This window comes from Trichomonas vaginalis, chromosome V, assembly GCF_026262505.1.
Source record: "Trichomonas vaginalis G3 chromosome V, whole genome shotgun sequence".
NCBI lineage: Eukaryota > Parabasalia > Trichomonadida > Trichomonadidae > Trichomonas > Trichomonas vaginalis.
In genome coordinates, this window is record NC_067207.1 from 19566833 (window position 1) to 19586474 (window position 19642).

The 19642-nt window shown below is 31.5% G+C and overlaps 9 protein-coding genes across 9 annotated transcripts, besides 2 other annotated features; 4 read left to right on the forward strand and 5 right to left on the reverse strand.

The window, feature by feature from the left end:
* Positions 1 to 122: 122 nt before the first annotated feature.
* Positions 123 to 1166, forward strand: TVAGG3_0366160 (uncharacterized protein; the record flags this gene model as incomplete). The annotated part of the gene is made up of 1 exon (XM_001324064.1): positions 123 to 1166. The coding sequence occupies one exon, from the start codon at positions 123 to 125 to the stop codon at positions 1164 to 1166; it is 1044 nt and encodes a 347-aa protein (XP_001324099.1).
* A 189-nt stretch (positions 1167 to 1355) lies between these two features.
* On the reverse strand, positions 1356 to 2920 carry TVAGG3_0366170 (glycosyl hydrolase; the record flags this gene model as incomplete). Its single annotated transcript, XM_001324065.2, has 1 exon — positions 1356 to 2909. One exon carries the CDS (start codon positions 2907 to 2909, stop codon positions 1356 to 1358), a length of 1554 nt encoding a protein of 517 aa, XP_001324100.1.
* A 1749-nt stretch (positions 2921 to 4669) lies between these two features.
* Positions 4670 to 5742, forward strand: TVAGG3_0366180 (protein serine/threonine kinase protein; the record flags this gene model as incomplete). Its single annotated transcript, XM_001324066.1, has 1 exon — positions 4670 to 5554. One exon carries the CDS (start codon positions 4670 to 4672, stop codon positions 5552 to 5554), a length of 885 nt encoding a protein of 294 aa, XP_001324101.1.
* A 538-nt stretch (positions 5743 to 6280) lies between these two features.
* On the reverse strand, positions 6281 to 6845 carry TVAGG3_0366190 (RNA polymerase II transcription regulator recruiting protein; the record flags this gene model as incomplete). The annotated part of the gene is made up of 1 exon (XM_001324067.1): positions 6318 to 6845. One exon carries the CDS (start codon positions 6843 to 6845, stop codon positions 6318 to 6320), a length of 528 nt encoding a protein of 175 aa, XP_001324102.1.
* Positions 6846 to 8815: 1970 nt separating this feature from the next.
* TVAGG3_0366200 (glycine-rich protein family) lies at positions 8816 to 9481 on the forward strand (the record flags this gene model as incomplete). The annotated part of the gene is made up of 1 exon (XM_001324068.1): positions 8816 to 9481. One exon carries the CDS (start codon positions 8816 to 8818, stop codon positions 9479 to 9481), a length of 666 nt encoding a protein of 221 aa, XP_001324103.1.
* Positions 9482 to 10322: 841 nt separating this feature from the next.
* TVAGG3_0366210 (protein tyrosine/serine/threonine phosphatase protein) lies at positions 10323 to 11630 on the reverse strand (the record flags this gene model as incomplete). Its single annotated transcript, XM_001324069.1, has 1 exon — positions 10323 to 11630. The coding sequence occupies one exon, from the start codon at positions 11628 to 11630 to the stop codon at positions 10323 to 10325; it is 1308 nt and encodes a 435-aa protein (XP_001324104.1).
* Positions 11631 to 12320: 690 nt separating this feature from the next.
* On the reverse strand, positions 12321 to 13099 carry TVAGG3_0366220 (transcription-initiator DNA-binding domain ibd family; the record flags this gene model as incomplete). The annotated part of the gene is made up of 1 exon (XM_001324070.2): positions 12433 to 13065. One exon carries the CDS (start codon positions 13063 to 13065, stop codon positions 12433 to 12435), a length of 633 nt encoding a protein of 210 aa, XP_001324105.1.
* A 1579-nt stretch (positions 13100 to 14678) lies between these two features.
* Positions 14679 to 16405: a mobile genetic element.
* Positions 16406 to 16465: 60 nt separating this feature from the next.
* Positions 16466 to 19642: part of a mobile genetic element that runs on past the window's edge.
* On the reverse strand, positions 17784 to 18665 carry TVAGG3_0366250 (uncharacterized protein; the record flags this gene model as incomplete). Its single annotated transcript, XM_001324074.1, has 1 exon — positions 17784 to 18665. The coding sequence occupies one exon, from the start codon at positions 18663 to 18665 to the stop codon at positions 17784 to 17786; it is 882 nt and encodes a 293-aa protein (XP_001324109.1).
* Positions 18682 to 19569, forward strand: TVAGG3_0366260 (protein of unknown function, DUF4106 family; the record flags this gene model as incomplete). The annotated part of the gene is made up of 1 exon (XM_051231577.1): positions 18682 to 19569. The coding sequence occupies one exon, from the start codon at positions 18682 to 18684 to the stop codon at positions 19567 to 19569; it is 888 nt and encodes a 295-aa protein (XP_051101307.1).

The following is a 19642-nucleotide window of genomic DNA, read 5'->3' on the forward strand; positions in this document are numbered from 1 at the left end:
ACTTGTCATTTGACAATTATTGATTTTTATGAAATCTTGTATATTTCTAGTTGTTTATTAAATTACAAGAGCATTCGATTTATTGATAGAAAATTTGAATGTGAATTGAAATTGAAATCATTATGTTTTTTGCTATTACTTCTCTTGGAATCTCCAGGCTTCCAGTTGGACCATACATCCCAATAATGAATACACATAAGAGAATAATAATGCCTATTGAATGGGTCGAATATCCATACTCCCAGGAAGTTGAAAACGGCTGGTTGAAGAAGCTCAAGAGGCACCTTGGTGGAGGCGTCATCATGTATGGCATTCCATTCCAAGAAGCCGAAGAAAATAAGAAATGGCCAGTACTCCCCCGTAAAATTAGACCAAATCCAAAATTACCAGGACCAATATATATCAAGAAGGCCGAAAAGAATGCATTCAGACCAATCCCAATGCATCCACCACCATACTTCCAGGAAGATGAAAATGGCTGGTTCAAGAAGTTCAAGAGGTACCTTGGTGCAGGCGGTGTCATGGTTGGCATCCCATTCCAAGAAGCCGAAGAAAATAGGTGGCCAAGACCAACTAGACCAGATCCAATATTCCCAGGACCAATATATATCCAGAAGGCCGAAAAGAATGCATTCAGACCAATCCCAATGCATCCACCACCATACTTCCAGGAAGATGAAAACGGCTGGTTCAAGAAGCTCGCTAAACGCGTTGGTGTCGGCGCCGCTATAAAGATTCTACTCCAAGAAGCCGAAGAAAATGGCCCATTCGAACCAATCCCAATCCATCCACCACCACACTTCCAGGAAGATGAAAACGGCTGGCTCAAGAAGCTCGCTAAACGCGTTGGTGTCGGCGCCGCTATAAAGATTCTACTCCAAGAAGCCGAAGAAAATGGCCCATTCGAACCAATCCCAATCCATCCACCACCACACTTCCAGGAAGATGAAAACGGCTGGCTCAAGAAGCTCAAGAGGTACATTGGTGGAGGCGCCATCATGTATGGCATCCCATTCCAAGAAGCCGAAGAAAACAGCATGTGGACAAAATTCCGCGATGGTGTTCTCAAGCCAGCCGTCATCGAGGCTATCCTACGCCAGGAACAAGAAGAAAACAGAATTTGGGATTTGGGTAGTTGTTTCCACATATATCCCAAACAAAAGTAAATCTTGCTCTGCCGAAAGAGTAAGTACTTTAAAACACGGGTAAACAATTTTATTTTCCTAATTGATGCGAATATTTTTGAATTCTTTTTTTTTAACAAAACAAAAATAGACAATAAAAGGAAAGAAATAAAATATAGTAGAAAAGAATTAATAATTGTGGATAAAGCTAATTGGTATTTACAGATTAATTTAAGGGATATCTGACAAATCTAGATACTTTTTCCATTTTTGAGATGTATTATAGTCCCATATTCTTAGTGGATGTGCTTCTGTATTAAAAATCCATTCATCTGGGTGAATAAAATCATTATCTTCGAAAGTTAAGTACAAATATTTCAATGTTTCGGCCAAAAAGTAACTTTCCATAACCTTTAGACTCCATCTTGATCCATTAACATTATAAACACCGACATATCCGTTGGAAACTTTGCAATATTTAACAATTCTTTTGAAAATTTCCCAATTATACTGTCTAGATATCTCTTTTCCAGTAAATTTCCAGAGTAAGTATATGGATTCAATTGTTTCTGGACGTAAAACATATGATTCGGACCAAAATGAAATAATATATTCTCCATCGTCAAAATCATAGTCAAACATATCGGCACCAAGACCCGTCTTAAATAGATTATATAATTTATAATATCCGTGAGTTAACTCTTCTGCAATGTTGAGATCAGAATTCCATTCAGAATTTTCTTTAACTGCTCCTGTTGCAATTGTACCAGCATAAAATGTGGATAAATGTCTAATCCGGTAGATTATTTTACCATCGTCATAATCGTGAAGAATGGTAATATTATTAACTTTTCCTATTGCTTTCTCTTTTATCATTGCTAAGTATTTCATGTGTTTCTCAAGTAATTTGGATGATGTTCGGCCGGATAAAATGTAGCTTTTTATGATATATTCGTAATATGAATCTGTTCCTCCAGTGATTCGAATAATATCGGAAGAATTCGACTGATTTACATCAACGATACCGACTTTTCCTGGAAATTTTGTCCATAAGTGTCTATAAAGTCGAGTTGATAATTCTATGTATTTTGGATCGTTTGTAAGCTCTGCTAAGGTCATGAATTCTAACTGCATTGATCCTTGTTCAGCAAGTGCACCTCCATAGTCGCCAATACACTCTGCTGAAATTTTTCCTTCATTATCAGTTTCAAACTTTGCTTCTAAGCAAATTTGACCTGTATTCTTATCAAAAAGTTCGTATATTTCACTACCTAGTTGTTTAGAAATGTTTAAGAAAAAAGGATCATTTGATAATTGATAAGCAGATAAAAATCCGCCAAGAAATCGAATAATGGTTTCGAATGTGCTCCACGTTCCGTTAAATTTGTATTTGGTCTTTAAATAGTCTCTCGAGTAATTAAATTCGTCATATAACCCCATTATATATAATGTTGATAAAGAATCAACTATAGTGAGTCCATCGATGTTATTTCTGCATTCTAATTGTATTGGTAACAGTTCTGAATATCCCCAACAATACTTCTTGTATTTTTTCCAAGCAAATTTAAATTCTTCTTTAATTTTTTGAAGTTTATTAGAATCTTTGTATACTTTAGGAATAGAGAAAGGATAGATGGATGTTGAGATTGACTCATTTATTGAAAATTGATTCGGATAAATTGAAAATATTCGTAATGGACGTAAAAGAATCAATAGTGATATTGCATTGAGGAAAATAAAGAATTTAAGTAACTTGGAAATAGATATTTCTCTCTTGACACTCATATCAACATTGAACCAAATTACAATGAAAAAACTGAATAAAAATTGTAATAAAAATGAATCCAGTATTTAATGATGATTAATATTTGAGATAGATTTTGTAATTGGATAATAAATAAAAAATAAGATTTTGGCTAAAATCGAATTGAACAATAATCAATGATATGACGGTTCCAATTTGGACTTTTTAATTGGTGTTCATAATAGAATTAAATAAAAATGATCAAAGCTACAGACAAAATGAAAAACTAATGGACGTGTATGGATTTAACGATTTAAAATAGTATGGATATTTATCTGAATCTTCAATATGTGTGTAATATGATATAGAATAGTTTCATAGATATATGGAATGACATTTTCAATTGATATGAGTTTCAAAAGGATATTTTTTACTCTATTCGAATATAATTTCTACCAGTAATAAAATTATATAAATATTTTCACATATGCGGAACTATGAATCTTTACTTATTGGAACAGTGAAAATAGAATTCCTATATTTTTCGATAATTAAACGGAGTTAAGAGATATATGGTGCTAAGTAATCGGAATTATAGTCATTTTATTCCATAATCGTAAAAACTTATAAAAAAAAATCAGAGGTGGCATAAAATACGTTATAAAAAATGGATACACCAATGCCATGCTTTGCACTGACTGTGGCGTGTAAAAATATTAAAATTGTTATAATTTGAGAAGAATAAGAGGGGAAAAAGCCTATAAAGTTATCTTTCAAATAATTTTCTGAATAAAAAAATAAAATATTAATAATTTTTAATTATAGATGTAATGCACGTTGATTTTAGATTAGAGTAGAGATAATTGAATGGTATTTAATATTGAAAAGTGATTACAAATAATTTTTAAAAATTCATTAATACATAATGCAGTATTTGGCCTCGATGAAGTAAAACGTATACATGAAATTGAAAGTATCTGAATTGTTTAGGTTCTTTTCAATCATTGTCATGCATAAAAAAGAGCATTATAATATTATAAATATATTTTTGTATTATATATTTGAAGGTTAATTTATATGATTCAAAAAGTTATCATTTACAAATTATATGATTCAATCAAATATATTAAATTTTTGATGTGATTCCCATCTAACATATATTGTTGCTGCAAATAAACGATCAGCTTCCAACGTATCTCTTTTCATATCTATGATTTTCTTTTTAAATTCTGAATCAATGACCATATCTACTAGATCCAGTATTTGGACTCAAAAAATATTTTCAATGCCCAATAAAGCCGATGTGTTCCATTTTGAGAACTTTGAATAATTAGCAAGTCTCATCACACTTTTCAATGCTCGATTTTTAAAAACTGTTTAAAAATGGAGCTTCTATTGAAATAGTGTAGAGACTAAAAATTACCACAGACTATTTCGGAGGATTGAGTGGCAACTCAATCCTCTGAAAAGTCTGAGGTAATTTGCAAAATTTTGAAACTACATTCAATCTGAAAGTTTGTAATGACATGACAATTCAGATTATTGATTCATATATCTATAATCTTACTAAAATGATAACGTCCATTTTGCGGAACCAAAAATTCGCTATTCATCAATTTATTATAAATTTGATCCTTCATTTAATTTGATTTTCTGAAATATTCAAAATCTCAATACTATTCAATTTTTGAGAACGAGATTATTTACGACCATCATAATAAATTCATATATTTTTAGATCTCTAATAATATATTATACTTTAAAATATTTAATTATTTTTATCAATTATTTTCTTTTTGCTATGGAAACTCCTGATCCCATCCTACTTGAATCTTTAGGCTTTGAATATCGGGGTATAATAGCTAAAGGAGGATATGGAACGGTATTTAATGTCTATAGCCCTCAATATCGTATGAATTTTGCATTAAAGCGAATTTCAAGCGAAAAATTTCATGATTCTGAAATAGAATGCATGCTCCAAATCCGTTCGCCATATACTGTAACATTATATAAATATGTTCGCAGTGGTGAATATGTATACTTGATTCTTGAGTACTGTCCGAATTCATTAGACAAAATAATCATTCAAAATCCACGTTTGCCATTAGAAAAGCAATTAAAAATGGCTTTTGGAATGGTTCTTGCTCTTAAAGGCTGTCACGAGTTTGGAATTAGTCATGGCGATATTAAACCATCCAATTTCTTAATAGACAACTATGGCAGAATCAAGATTTGCGACTTTGGTTTGTCTCAAAAGATTACAGAAGAACCAAATACTATTAATCTAGTTGGAACTTTGGCATATAGATCTCCTGAAATGATTAAAATGCAGCCATATGACGGATTTGCTGCTGACATATGGTCTCTAGGAGTAAGCCTCTTCATTTTATGCACTGGAACATATCCATGGAATATATCTTCCAGAGAAAAAATGTTAAAATCTATTACAAACGGTATTTTCGATGAAAGCTTAATTAAAGACCCGACCTTAAAAGAGATAATTGTTAAATGCCTTCAAGTAGATCCCAAAAAGAGACCTACTGCCCATGAAATAACAGATATGATAAGGATTAAGCCTGTAGAAGCAAGAAAAAAACTTGTCAGGGCAGTTCATTCGAGCGTTTATACCACATCCGTATCAAGATCAAATACAATTCGAAGGATTAGAAAGATACAATCGTTTTAATTTTCTTTGAATTATTGTTTGTTTGTAAATGCGTTATGTATAATACTGATTTTTATTTCATAGTATGTGTAAACGAATGTTCATCTATTGCCGATAAATATTATCAAAACTTTTAAATATCCAATGATTTACCTATCTTTGCACTTATTGGGCAATATTAAGCTATTTGGTAAAGAATTAATTCCAAGATTTTTTCCAAAATTTTTTCAAAATTTCATTGTTAAAATTAAAAAAATATAAATTTACTATGAAAAATAGCATTTTTTAAATTTTTTGGAAAATATGATATGATGCATTATGAAAAATAAATAGATATATTTCATATTTCGGCTTTTTTAAGCGAAAATTATTGATTTAAAAATACTATCAACCCAAAAATAGATTAAATAGATCAATAATTCATATCAATTTGATATATACAGTATTTAAAGTATATCGATAAGCTTGATATTAAGATATATAAGGTGCTAGCTTCTATTTCAGTTTCAATATTCTCAAATATATTATATGTATCTGTATTTTGATACTATATCATCTTATTTATTGTGTGAAGTAGGGAATTCAAGGTCAAGAAGTCAATAATCTTTTTTTATGTCAAAAACTATATATTATTTATCCGCAATAGCTAGTGAACACACAAATTCCATTAGATAATCATGATTTGTTGAACTTAATCTATCGAAAATTATAGACAGAGACTAATTATATCTTTTTTATAAATAGTAACTAAAATTATGCTTTACTCTATAAAATACATATAACTTCATGGTAATTTGAACAATGAATTAAAGAGAGAATTCATTGTCATATCATCTACCTTACTCCATATCTGTTCAAAAGTTTCAATATCTTGAATTGGAAAATTATATTCTGCTTCTTTTTTAGGTTCTTCTATATTTGTTGTATCTGCTTTAATTGCAATTTTTTCAATCTTGATTTGTTTGTGTTCTTTTCTTTTCGATTGGCTATGACGTTTAATCAATGACCATCTATTCTTAATTGCGAATGTAGATCTCCCTGGGAGATATTTACTAATATAAGACCACCTATTGCCACATTGATGCTGTAATTCAATAAGTGTGTTATCCTCATCATCTGTCCATTTCTCTTTATTTAGTTCTGGACATAGCGCAAATATCCATCTTTCTCTACACTGCTTACCGGTTCTTCCAGGAAGAGCTAAAGCAATTTCAGACCAATTTTGAAGTCCATGAAGTTCAACTTGTGATATAATAACTAAGTCTTCATCCTGTGTCCATTTATTCTTCGGCGTGCCCCTTTTCACTTTCATAGAAATATATTAAGATGAAATTGAAAGCAGGAAAAATTGAGGAGTAGTGAAATGTTTGTGAAGATAACCGTTGAGTTGAAAATAAAGAAACTAAGAAATTTTTTTGAGAAGATTTCAAATGAATATGAATGAACAGTTTCAAAAGATTATGGCAATTAGATTAATTTCGTGGGATTATAAATTGAATAAACTGTTAAAACTGTTTAAATTACATTAATGATAATTAGATAGTATTATTAGATGCTTATTATAGATAGGAAATTCCTCAGAAAGATTATCGTATTTTTATGTTTTCAATAATTTATGTTCAAATATTGAATTATATAATATTTAAAGTTTATTTTTACTAAATTATTTTGTGTTAATTGAATGATAATTCAAATTTGAATGTAAAATGTTGAATGAAAAATGCTAATTTGAAATATTGGTTAAGTTACGGAGTGTACTTAATATTTGAAAAATTTTGTATTTCATAGTTTGAATAATTTTAGAAATTTTGTAAACACGGGATTGAATTTAAATTTATTCCGATGATTTGGAGATATGAACAAATATTCTACATGTTTACATCCCATTTTCCTATAGAACGTTGGTTGATTTTTCAAGATGTTTGTGAGATCTAAACAAAATTTGAATCCTTACATTTCTCAATTTAACATTGAAGAAATGGGAATAATTTCGCAGAATTACAATAGTCAATATAATCTTTACTCACAATACTTAATAAAAGTAATTTTCTCGCACTAACAATTTATTCAAATCTCACAATTTATAACCGAGAATTTTCAATTTTTTTAATTGATAATCTGGATCAATATATGTATCTCTAAAATCATTTTATAAATACCTCAATTTCTTTCAATTTTCACAAAAAAATTGTTGAGACTATGTTTTATGTACTAATTCAATTCATATGTCACTTCATTATATTTTTTCATAATTTGGTCGTTCTTTCTCAATATTTTTTTACACATTTTATTACCTTATTTCATTTCCAGTTACTTTCTTTGTTATCCAAAATAACCATATTCAATAAAACCGATAAATTTACAAAAACTGGTAACTTTCTATCAAATAATCCATTTCTTTATAATACATTTACCTTACAGCACATAATAATATTTTATTATTTTTCAATTCTTTAAAGTATCTCATTTTCATGGTATTTTTTCCTTTTCCCATAAATTCTCTTAATATGCTCTTCTATTATTTTCATTTAATTTTTTTTTTCAATTTTTGCCATATTCATATTTCATTATTAACGAAATCTCAAAGATATCCCTCGTTACCATTCTGATTCGAATCATGATATTAATATTTTGATACATTAATATTGATTTGGTATTATCCCCTTAAGAAAAAATGATCTTAAATTTCCATTCAGTAAACGAGTATAGTTTATTTAAAAATCGCCACAATTCACACTGGTACAATCTATTCAACTTCATTTTGTATGGTGAAAATTAATAAATTAAAATCTCATCCGCACTCATTCTTATAAGCATATAGTTCATATGCATTTGTCTGAACAAATACCTTCTAAACTTCTTTATCGAAAAATGATTCGAGAATTGAGATCCAAATTGTAGCTGAATGTGGATAATATTGTAGTTCAATAGTCCAACATGAATTCGAGTTTGCTAAGTCCTTTAGTCCTGTCCAAGTTCAAACCACTACTGTTCACACGCTGAGTCATTAATCAAAATAAAACGATGCTTCATTTTTTTGAATGTTGATTTTATGATGAACTTGCAATTTGCATAAAAACTTTTTTCATTCAATTGAAGTTTTTCATGAATCAAATTTATATGTTCAGGTTGATCCTCTTCAAAAATATATATATTTTGATTATCCATGTAATTCCCCAAAGGAATGTTCTCCATACAAGATAACATTAAAAAAAGGGCTATATTACCTCGAAGTCTGGGGTGCTCAAGGCGGAAATTCCACCGCAAGACCTGTTATTGAATATGGCGGATTTGGCGGTTATTCTGCCGGTGTTTTTTTTTGCGAACCAAACATCGACTTTATATCTCCATATCGGAGCAACTGCCAACACCTCGACATATTTTGGCCCGACATATAACGGCGGCGCCAAAAGGCTAACAATTAATGATGGATGTGGATGTGGAGCCACTGATTTCAGAACAAAATCCGGCGGTTGGGATTCAAATTTTGAATTGAGAATTTTGATAGCAGGTGGCGGTGGGGGCGCTTACAGTAACGAAGACAGTTATCATTCTAGAGGTGGCCGTGGGGGTGGACTTAACGGTGAAACTGATGCAAGCGGGAAAGCTCCTTATGGAACACCTAATGGATGCGGCGGAACAATTCGAGAAAAATGCGGAGAGTTCGGAAAAGGAACGGGAAATATATACGGGGGTGGCGGAGGGGGAAAATACGGAGGAGGCACAACAAATAATGGCAACAATGGCGGTGGCGGAGGATCCGGAAGTGTGGAAGGTGTTGGAGAGCTTGGAAAGTATAAAAAAATTACAGATTTCTCTAAACATACTGGGAATGGAGCAGCAAGAATTACTGGCATACTGCTGATAGATAGTCCCTCCGTTTGTGTATGTAATTGCATGCTATTTGCTCAATATCTACATTTATTATTTTCAATTGTTGTTTCTTAAAAATAAATAAAAGATTAATGATAATTGTATTTTCTTTTGATATGATTCAACAATAAACATTTACAAAATATGTTTATTGAAGATCGATAACAATAATTTCCAATGATAAGCATATGACTTTTGTAGACCAAATAGTATAAAAATTCACCAGGATAAATGTAATCATCATAGGTCATTAATGAGCCTTTGAAATTCATGATCAACGGCTTTGCATTGTTGCCATTTAATCATCTTACACAAATAATGTAGAGCATAATTTTCATCAATAATGTTTGGGAAAACAGACGGTTATTTGGCTCTTTGATCTGACAGTTTCTTTCAAAAAATATCTCAAAATACACTGAAAAATTTGGGAAAAATTCATAATACATGAACAACGAAAAGCTTACTACGCACAGAATAAACTATGAGAATGGCGATCATTCCATCAATGAAGATGATGCAGAAGAGATGTCAATTGTATTTCACAAGGAAATTCTTGAATCAATTGACATCGCTCTAAATGAAGCATCAGAGTACGAAGATACTTCGGAATACGAATATAATTTTTAAATTATATGACCAAACTGTTTAACTCTATTACTTTCCCAAAATTATTTGTTCTTTTTTCGGATTATAAAAACTATCTTATTTTAATATAATATTTAATATTTTACAAGGATTAGTCTTTTATGTTTATATCACATATAGCATATTTATTGATGTTTTGCAATAAATAGATAAATATTCAACAGTAATTTTCAAGCCAAGTGGGCTGAACACAATGATGATAACAATATATGAAAAAATAAAGCGAAGTGTAACACAAACATTATTTTAATCATAGAAAAAAATGGAAAGGTTATTTTGGCCTATTATACTTTCTTGGTTGAGGATGCTTTGGAGTGAGGGATACAGCTGTTACATGCTTGGCCAGTTCTGCTTGCATTGTTGTAACAGAATTTGGTGTTCTTGGAGCAGAAGCTTCAGAATGCTTTTCTCTTTGCGGTGTTGACGATTGTTTTGTCTTCTTCGATCCATATCTGTCTGTAGTTGGCGTTGTATAACTCGAATCTGTAGTTTTTGTTGAAATTGGCGGCGGTTTTTCTGTAGCCTTGCGTAAAATCTTTGTTGGAGTATGTACTTGGTTCTTTGATACTACAGGAGATTGTGGAACTGATGGCTTTGAGATAAGTTCGTAAAATTTCAAAACATAACTTTGTTGTGGTCCAATGATGGATCCTGGCCTGCAAATTCTTATCCAGCCGATAGCTTCATCACCATCGAATCCGTAATCTTTAATCATGTAACAAGCTGCTAATGTTCCTGTTCTTCCTAAACCAGCTTTGCAATGGAGAGCAATTACATCATGACTTTCTATTATATCAAGAAACTTGTTCAAAATATCATTTGGAGGAACTGACCCATCAAGAAAATATAATTCTGTATGTTTGAAGCCGGCGTTGACGAAAAGTTTTTCATCGTAAAACCTCTGACATAGTCTAACAATTCTTGTAATTCCGCGCTCTCTAAATATCGGTATTAACTCTTTTGGAGTTGAAACTGTATATCCGCCTTGAATTTTATTAGTTGCATAAGGAGATGCGAAAGCGAGAAGCTTTCCTGGTATAAGCCAGTTCATATCTCCGTTCTCAACTTGCTCGTAGTATATAGTTTCCGAGGAATTAAATGTTTCAGGTCTATACCAGCCAAATTGCATAGCTCTGTAAAGACCCTTTAGACAATGCATGACTGTTAAGTCGTATGTCGATGGAAATGATGAAGCGTCTCTATAAGGTTTAAGCGAGGCTGCCAAATGCGACACAGGTGCAAAAGCCTCCGAAGGAGTTAGTCCGTTTTTGATCATATTGTAGCTTGATATAAACATTACAGCGTTAGCAATCTTTTGTGGAGTAAATCCACATACATATTGAATTTGCTCTTTATGTTCCGATAATATCTGATTTACAAGTAGATAAAAATTATGGATATGAGATAGCTCTGGTGGTCCAAAATCAGAGAAGAAAGGCAAATATTGAAATCTATCATCGTTATCAACGCTAAAGTTGAATAATGTAGACGTATTAGAGGGCTGGATTCTTAAAACAGAAAAAATCAGCCTGTCTTTTATTATCTGTATGTTTTGATGAGGCTGTGGAGGTGTATGCATTATTTATATTTTTTTGCTTCGTAAACGTAAAAGAACTTTTTATTCTTTTTTATAAAAGGTAAGGGTGAATTCATTATATATCACCCATACACATGCATTTTTCACGTGTCTCACATGCTTGATTGAGAATAATACCTTTCAATTTTTATATCTTGCATAATTTTTGAGCAATTATAACATTCTAACAGTAAAAATAGTATGAAATTATCAAACATATTGGAATGGACACATCGGTTTTGGCGAAAACCTTCATAAATCTATTATTGCTCCATTTCTCATTGAAAAAAATGCTATTGACATAATTATTCCTTAAAAATGCATTAGCTAACTTAAAACCAAACCAAATCAAATCAATTTCATCCTCAGAATTTTGATTTTGCTTCGCAACGATTGTTGACATTCGTATAAAAAATTGCATTCATGAAATGATGAGTCCATTTTCAAATGATATATAGATCCTGCTTGAGAATGATATGGACCATTTTGACATATTTCCCGAGGAACATTATATGGTATTACTATAATCAAAATGTATACTTCCCACGACAAGCAGAAACACTGGGGATCCATGTGAACATTTTTATAAGTAGATTACAAAGCGGAAATTTCGGAATTTCAAATTTGTAATTTTACAGTTCGCCCTTAATGTTGATTATTTCTGAATGGAATAAAAAGCGAGACGATTTATTATTGGATAGATCAAATATTTTTAATAATATAAAAAAAAGCAAAAATAAATAAAATATATGTCCGTAGTATAAGATAATATGATGGAGAAAACGCTGGAAATCACTTCATCAACTTACCCCCAAAGCATACTCTCCTGAAAATCTGTAAAATCAAAGTTATCAAGGAAGTCAATCTTTGGTTCGTTTGATTGCTCTTTAATTTCTGATGGTGGAGGGGTTTGCTCAACTGGAGGAACGATCTGTGAGAGCTGATCAGGTGCGTAAGATTTGATAGCGAAGGCATTCAATGTTTCAATTGGTGTACTTGATGGCTTCCTTCTAACAGACCACTTACGCAACTCAGTAGAGTTTTCTTTAAGGAATGAGTATTGGGCAATCATAGCATTTGCTGCAGCTGTCCTTCCAAGGTTTTCTGTAAATCCGAGTTTCTGAAGACTTCCATTGATTGAAGATTTACATCTTGAAATCAATAATTTGAGCTGATGGGTGTTGATTGCAATTCCTTCTGGAAGCCAGGCAATTCCACAAACAAGGCATCTAAGCTTATCATTAGAGTCCCCACGAATTGCAAAACCACGAACAGCTTCCATCGCTTCTGTAAAAGTTGCAATGCGACGATTCCTCTGATTTTTAGTTTCGCTGCTGGACAATGCAAGTCTAAGATAGTTATAACGCTGCATATCTATGGGATTGAGCATTCCCCAGTAAAGAGGACTTCCCATACGACCTTTACCCTTCTTCGGCATTGATTAAAATTTATGAAAAGAAGGACCATTCCAGCTATGAAAACTTATGGTGTAATTCAATTTATTGAATGGAAAGTGTCAACATAAACGGTTGAAATTTAGGAATATAAAAATATAATATGAAACAAATCGATTTCGAAAAATTTTATGATATCAAATTGTATAATCAAACCGCCAAAACCGTTGATGATTAAGAGGTTACCGGGTCGATGTTTTAGGAGGGATAGTGACATGATGCTAACTACATTTACTAAATTTAACAAATTGAGGTCAAATTCAATGTTTTCTTTCAAAATGTTACATTCAATCATGAAAACCGTTATGTGAAATTAAATAATTTTCATATCATTTAAGGGTTTCGTTTTGCTAAAATTGTCACTTTTATAGCATATTTGTTTTTGGATGTTTTGCGAAACCAAAAAAAAACTATGATATACAATGTGTGTGTAAAGAAAATACTTTATTTACTAGTTAAAAAATCATTTGGTATTGATCAAGTTATTTTTTCTGGATAAGATATTATATGGATAATTGGATAGAAAATACAATTATATAATCTTGTACCTGGTTTAATTAAGCTAATTGTCATCAGAAACTTGTAATTTTTATGAATTTCAGATTTTCTTTTCATTACTGCTTTTCTTAATAGGTCAAGTTCTTATTTACGTTATAAAGTATGATATTTACAAATATCAAGTTATCATGTTTTTTGAGAAATTATGAGAAACAAACAAAAATGAAAAAGATAGGAATAGCAATGAATAGTGATGTGGGTATAGAAAATGTAAGAGATATGAATGCAAAGCAATCAGTATTTAGGATATTGACCATAGATTTCGAAAAAAAAATGCTGCATATTGAGCGAAAACTATGATTATATTATAAGGCTGTCATTTAAAGCATAATGAAACTATTCCCTTTTCATTTTAATCGAATAAGATAGTAAAGATTTTTGAATTAGCTAGAAACTGATGAGATGTTTTCACAAATCAGATTTTTAATCTCTATAATGCATAATTCACTCAATATCTCAATTTTGATATTGCGAGATATTTTTGCTATCGGTTTAGCAATTTTGACACAATAGCAAGAGGGTTCTATAAGCATTATTATCAACGTAGAATCTGAATATCATATCAGAAAATGTCGCAAATCTGACATTTACCCGACCAAATAGCAAAAATAATTGAATACTTTTCGCAAAAACCTTAAAAATCGATAAAAATATGAAATATAGATATTAAAGAGACTTTTTATATAATATTCATAAATATTTTCCAAAAATATGATACCGCAAAATTAAAAAAGTGACGTCTTGAGTGGAGTCAAAGGTCGAAATTGCTAGCTAAATGTTTTTTTAGCGAAATTGCGTATTGTACGTTTTTTTCGCAAAACGAAACCCTTATATCATTGCATTTAATATTATTAAATACATACTATTTAAGAAATTATTCACAATTTTGAACATACTTTTTGATTTTCTTTTTTACCCCTTGAATTTGGGTCAGAAATAAAAATCGACAATTGACACTGAGCATATAAGTTCCTTATCTCTCTAGCTCCTCTCTGTTCATTTCAGAAATAAAAATCAATAAGTAATTATGAGAAAATTCGGGGCGGCGACAAATTTGCCCAGCCAGTAAAGTATTCAATTTTTTTTGCATTTTTTTTAAAGCTTCTTAACTTAAATCATGGAATGTCTCAAAGACAAAAGTAGCATACAGCATGTAAAGCTAAAGAAAGATAATCATAATTAATACCTTAATTTTTAATATTACGCATTTTTAGGTGCAAAATTTAAAAACATTCTAATACAATAGAGCAGTTTCCAAAAGTAGCATACAGCATGTAAAGCTAAAGAAAGATAATCATAATTAATACCTTAATTTTTAATATTACGCATTTTTAGGTGCAAAATTTAAAAACATTCTAATACAATAGAGCAGTTTCCAAAAGTAGCATACAGCATGTAAAGCTAAAGAAAGATAATCATAATTAATACCTTAATTTTTAATATTACGCATTTTTAGGTGCAAAATTTAAAAACATTCTAATACAATAGAGCAGTTTCCAAAAGTAGCATACAGCATGTAAAGCTAAAGAAAGATAATCATAATTAATACCTTAATTTTTAATATTACGCATTTTTAGGTGCAAAATTTAAAAACATTCTAATACAATAGAGCAGTTTCCAAAAGTAGCATACAGCATGTAAAGCTAAAGAAAGATAATCATAATTAATACTTTTAAAGTTTAAAATCTTGATTTTTTTTAAAATCAAATATTTATAACTTTAATACATACAGCTTAAACCTTATACTTGTTTTCTCTTGTGAGAAAGCAATCTTACAAAGCTAACAATCCTAAAAAATAAAGAATTAAAATTTAATAATTTAATCTAACAAAATTTCTCTCTTTATCCTTTTGCACTCTTTATATGCAACTCAAATCCATCATATAATATTCCTATAATACTCTTGCCTCAAACAATGACGAACAAACTGCTATTCTCATTTAATTACAGACCAAATCTATTCAAATTTCTGAATTTTTAATTTTCATTTCAATTTCAAATGGAATTAGAAGAAGAAACTATCTTTACTGTTATGGATCTTTGTAAATTTGGAGTTAAACAAGAAATACAAGCACAGTATGGATATGGTGAACGTGTCAGGAAAGAAAGATCTCAGATTTCATTCCACTGCAAATATCCAAAATGTCCTGCACATTTTAATGTTGCAATCTTGGATCAAAATAAATACAAACTCATCAAAATAGTTGAAGAACATGATCATTCCGCCCCAAATGACAAAAGTCAATATTCGTCTGTCTTTTATCGCAAATATTTAGAACATTACTTCCAAACAGATGACAATCAAAGAGCGATAGCACAGCTAAATGCATTCAAAGATCTTGAAATTCCTCTTACAGGTCCGTCCATTCCAGAGATGTACGCTCAAAAACCACGTGCAATCAAACAATTTGCAGAGAGAATACATGCTCTTCAAACTAGATATTCTCCTGACGATGTTGTGTCATTGCAAATCTTTGTTCAGACAGTACAAGAAGAATCTCCAGATGATCTCATTGCATTTGAAGTCTCAGACAATAATATGTGTTTCTATTACGCGCCTTTTGAAGGCAAAGCTTATGCGCATAGTATCAAGACATTTCATATAGACAGCACCTATAAATTGTTGCGATCAAACATTCCATTGTATGCATTTACTGGCAAAATCAAAGATTTTCACATTTTCCCTTTTTTATATTTCTTTTGTCAACTAGACACTTATCAAAACATTCAAGTTTGCGTGTGCGCCTATCTCAGATGGGTAACAATAGTTAGTATCCCTAAGTCGTGTACTGTGGCACTGCGCGTCTCCTTACACCACTTAACGGTTTTGACACTTTACGAAACCGTTAACGTATATTTTACAACACAAACGCAAACACTAACTTAACCTTAAATATTTACAAAGCCGCCAACCACTTCACTAACGAACTCACTAATGTAAAAATAAACGTTCTCACTTACAAAAGTATTGCAACTCCTCCCATTGCTGTGCTTCACATAACAGCTCATAATCTTCTGACTCACTTTCTTCTTCATATAGGTCAAAATCACTGTCAAAATAAATGTTAGTAAGTTTTGACAAAGCTAATGAAACACGTTTACCGTTTGTATCGTATGCTTGTATAAACTTTCCATTCTTCATTCCTTCATAAACGCTTAAACTAACTTTACCCTTTCTCCCTCGTATCTGATAGAATGTATTTTCACGAGGAACGAAGAACAAATTCTTGAACTCATGACCGTTGTAGTTTGTTATCTCAATAGTTTTCGTCATTTACATCCAAATAAACTTAAAAATAAAATAAAAAATAAATGATATCACCACCCTCACACGTATGAAAACATAGCACAAAAATAAATTTAGGGTAGAATGTTAGATCTAACACGTTTTCTAACCTCTTTTCTAACCATGTTGAATTCATTACTTTATAACTCTCTTCCTTGGTTTCTTTTTAGTTGCTTTCTTCACGTCTGTCTCCAGCTTAACTGTCTTTCTTCTTCGTCCGTAATGATACCAGTTACTTCCACCAGTCAATGGGTCAAATGGTCTTTCGTAAGGGTTTCCATACATTCCATAGGGACCATACGGAAGAACTACTGGTGGAGAAGAAACATTTTCTTTAGTTCCATCGAATCTATTTAAATGCATTGTTTCACCTTTCATCTGGTCATTAAAGTCTTTTGCATGTTTTGCAAACTCATCGTCCTTTCCTAAAGCATTTTCTGACTCAGTCGCAACCAAATTGGATGCTTTATTTATGAGCCCTATTTTATTTAATCTTAACTTCTTTGCAACCCAGCCTCCAATCTTTCCTTTATTTGCATCTAATGTCTTCGAAACTCTTCCTCCACTCATTTTATTTACTGCGTCATAAGCCCCAAGTGCTTTTGCTCCAAATGCTAATGCTTTTGTTCCCATTGCGCCTAAAGCTGTCCAAGCTACCATTTACACCATATTAAAATCATCTCTCTTCAATATTATCTCATAAAAGTTCTCTTTACTGGAGAAAGTCAATGAAACATAAACATTCTCATTCATAAACTTCTTTCTTATCTCATCTATACGCTTCAAAATGTCTGAACAATTGCTAACATCTTCTACAACAGTTATTTCATCATGAATGACCTTCAAGAACAAGCTCATTTAATATGCTATTAAAATCATCTCAATAATGAGTCCATCCTTTCCATCTTTAGGTAGCACAACATCTTTCATTGAAGAAGGTTCAACAAGTCTTATATTAAACTTACTGACAAAGTTTGTTATACTATAATGCTTCGGCGGCGAATACATATAGTTTGAAAGACATAATATAGATTCTTCAGCAAATTCACTTATACTGGATTTTATAACAATGTTCTCACGAGACCAAATACCACCAATTGACAATCTTGTAAGCAATCCTGCTGAACCTTCTACTGTAAACGTCGATGGTAACATTCCACGAAGGTCATCTATTGACATCTTTGAGTCACTGAATTTAAATATTTTCTTAAAGCAATCGTCATTATCTAACCATGCAATAGCTTTGAAGTTTTCATTCGAATATACATCTGCTTCATTAAATGTAAAACCTGACTTCTTTGCAGAGACGACTTTAAAATCTATTGCATTTGTTTCAAAATTATATACTATGGTAACTTCTGAAGGTAATGGATGTCCTTCCGCAGTCAGTTGTTCTCTCACTACCGTTTGAAGCTTTGTGTTAAAAACTTTCATGTCATCTCCTGTGTCTAGGTTCACATACACAGCAACAGGAAAACTATCTTGCTTCTTTGTTTCATCATTATACCTCAAAACATTAAAGTTCTTCAATAATATTGTCCTTCCTGCTGGAATACTTCTAACTTGTCTTATTTCAATAGCTTTCTCACCTCCTACATACTCTACCCAGTGTCTTGGATATTCATAAGTATACTGACTTTCTTGAATTTTGGTAGGTTTCATCATAACGTGTTCATAGTATATCTTTATACTCTTGTCAGTTAGACTCGGTGCTATGTTCTGAATATTTCTGACTTGCATTTTTAATGAAGATAAAATGAAGCATTTAATACATGACGTAGATGAAGACATGAATGAAAGCAGTGAAAAGCTCAACAGTTCTCTCATTCTTCCTTTCAGTAAGGACTATGAGTTCTGTTCAAATGGTGTTTATTTCTATTGTGGAAAGATGGGTTCAGGTAAGACATTCAACCTCATTCGTCATATACTCATAACAGAGCGTTTAGGAAACGACTCTTACTATGACCAAATCATTATATCAGCAACTTCAGACTCTATGGATTCAACAGCGAAAACATTTATGTCAAAAGTTCAAGCCTCTGTCGTTAAAGTTCCAGACAGTGAACTCATTGAATTTCTTCAACGTTACATTCGACGTAAGAGGAAATATTATGCTATTGTAGAGTTCATACAGTCAGGAATGCAAAAGACTTCAGAAGAGATGGAAAGAATTATTGACAAACACCACTTACGTCAGTACTCAGGAGTTTACGATATGAAACGACTGACAAACTACATTCTATCAAAACTTTCAAAATACCCCTTCAAAAAGTATCCTTCAAACACTCTGCTCGTTTGTGACGACTTCGCCGGAAAAGGTTTAGTGTCAAAACCTGACTCACCATTAGCTAACATCATAACTAAAGTCAGACATTACCACTTAACTGTAGCAATACTTATGCAAACATGGCGTTTCCTTGCTTTAAACATAAAACGTCTCATAACTGACTTCGTTATCTTTCAAGGTTTCTCACGCTATGATATTGAACTCATTTGGAAACAGTCAGGTATAACATTACCTTTTGAAGAAATTTGGGAAGCATATAAGTCTCTCATCTCTCCTCGTTCATACCTTGAGATTCATATCATGACTAATACCATTAAAGTCAAAAATATTCCATGGGAACGACCAACATTGTTTTAAAGTTTAACCTTCAATTGACTGATGGTAAACAAATTCCATGCATCTCTGTCGCCATTTCTGTTAATATTTTTGC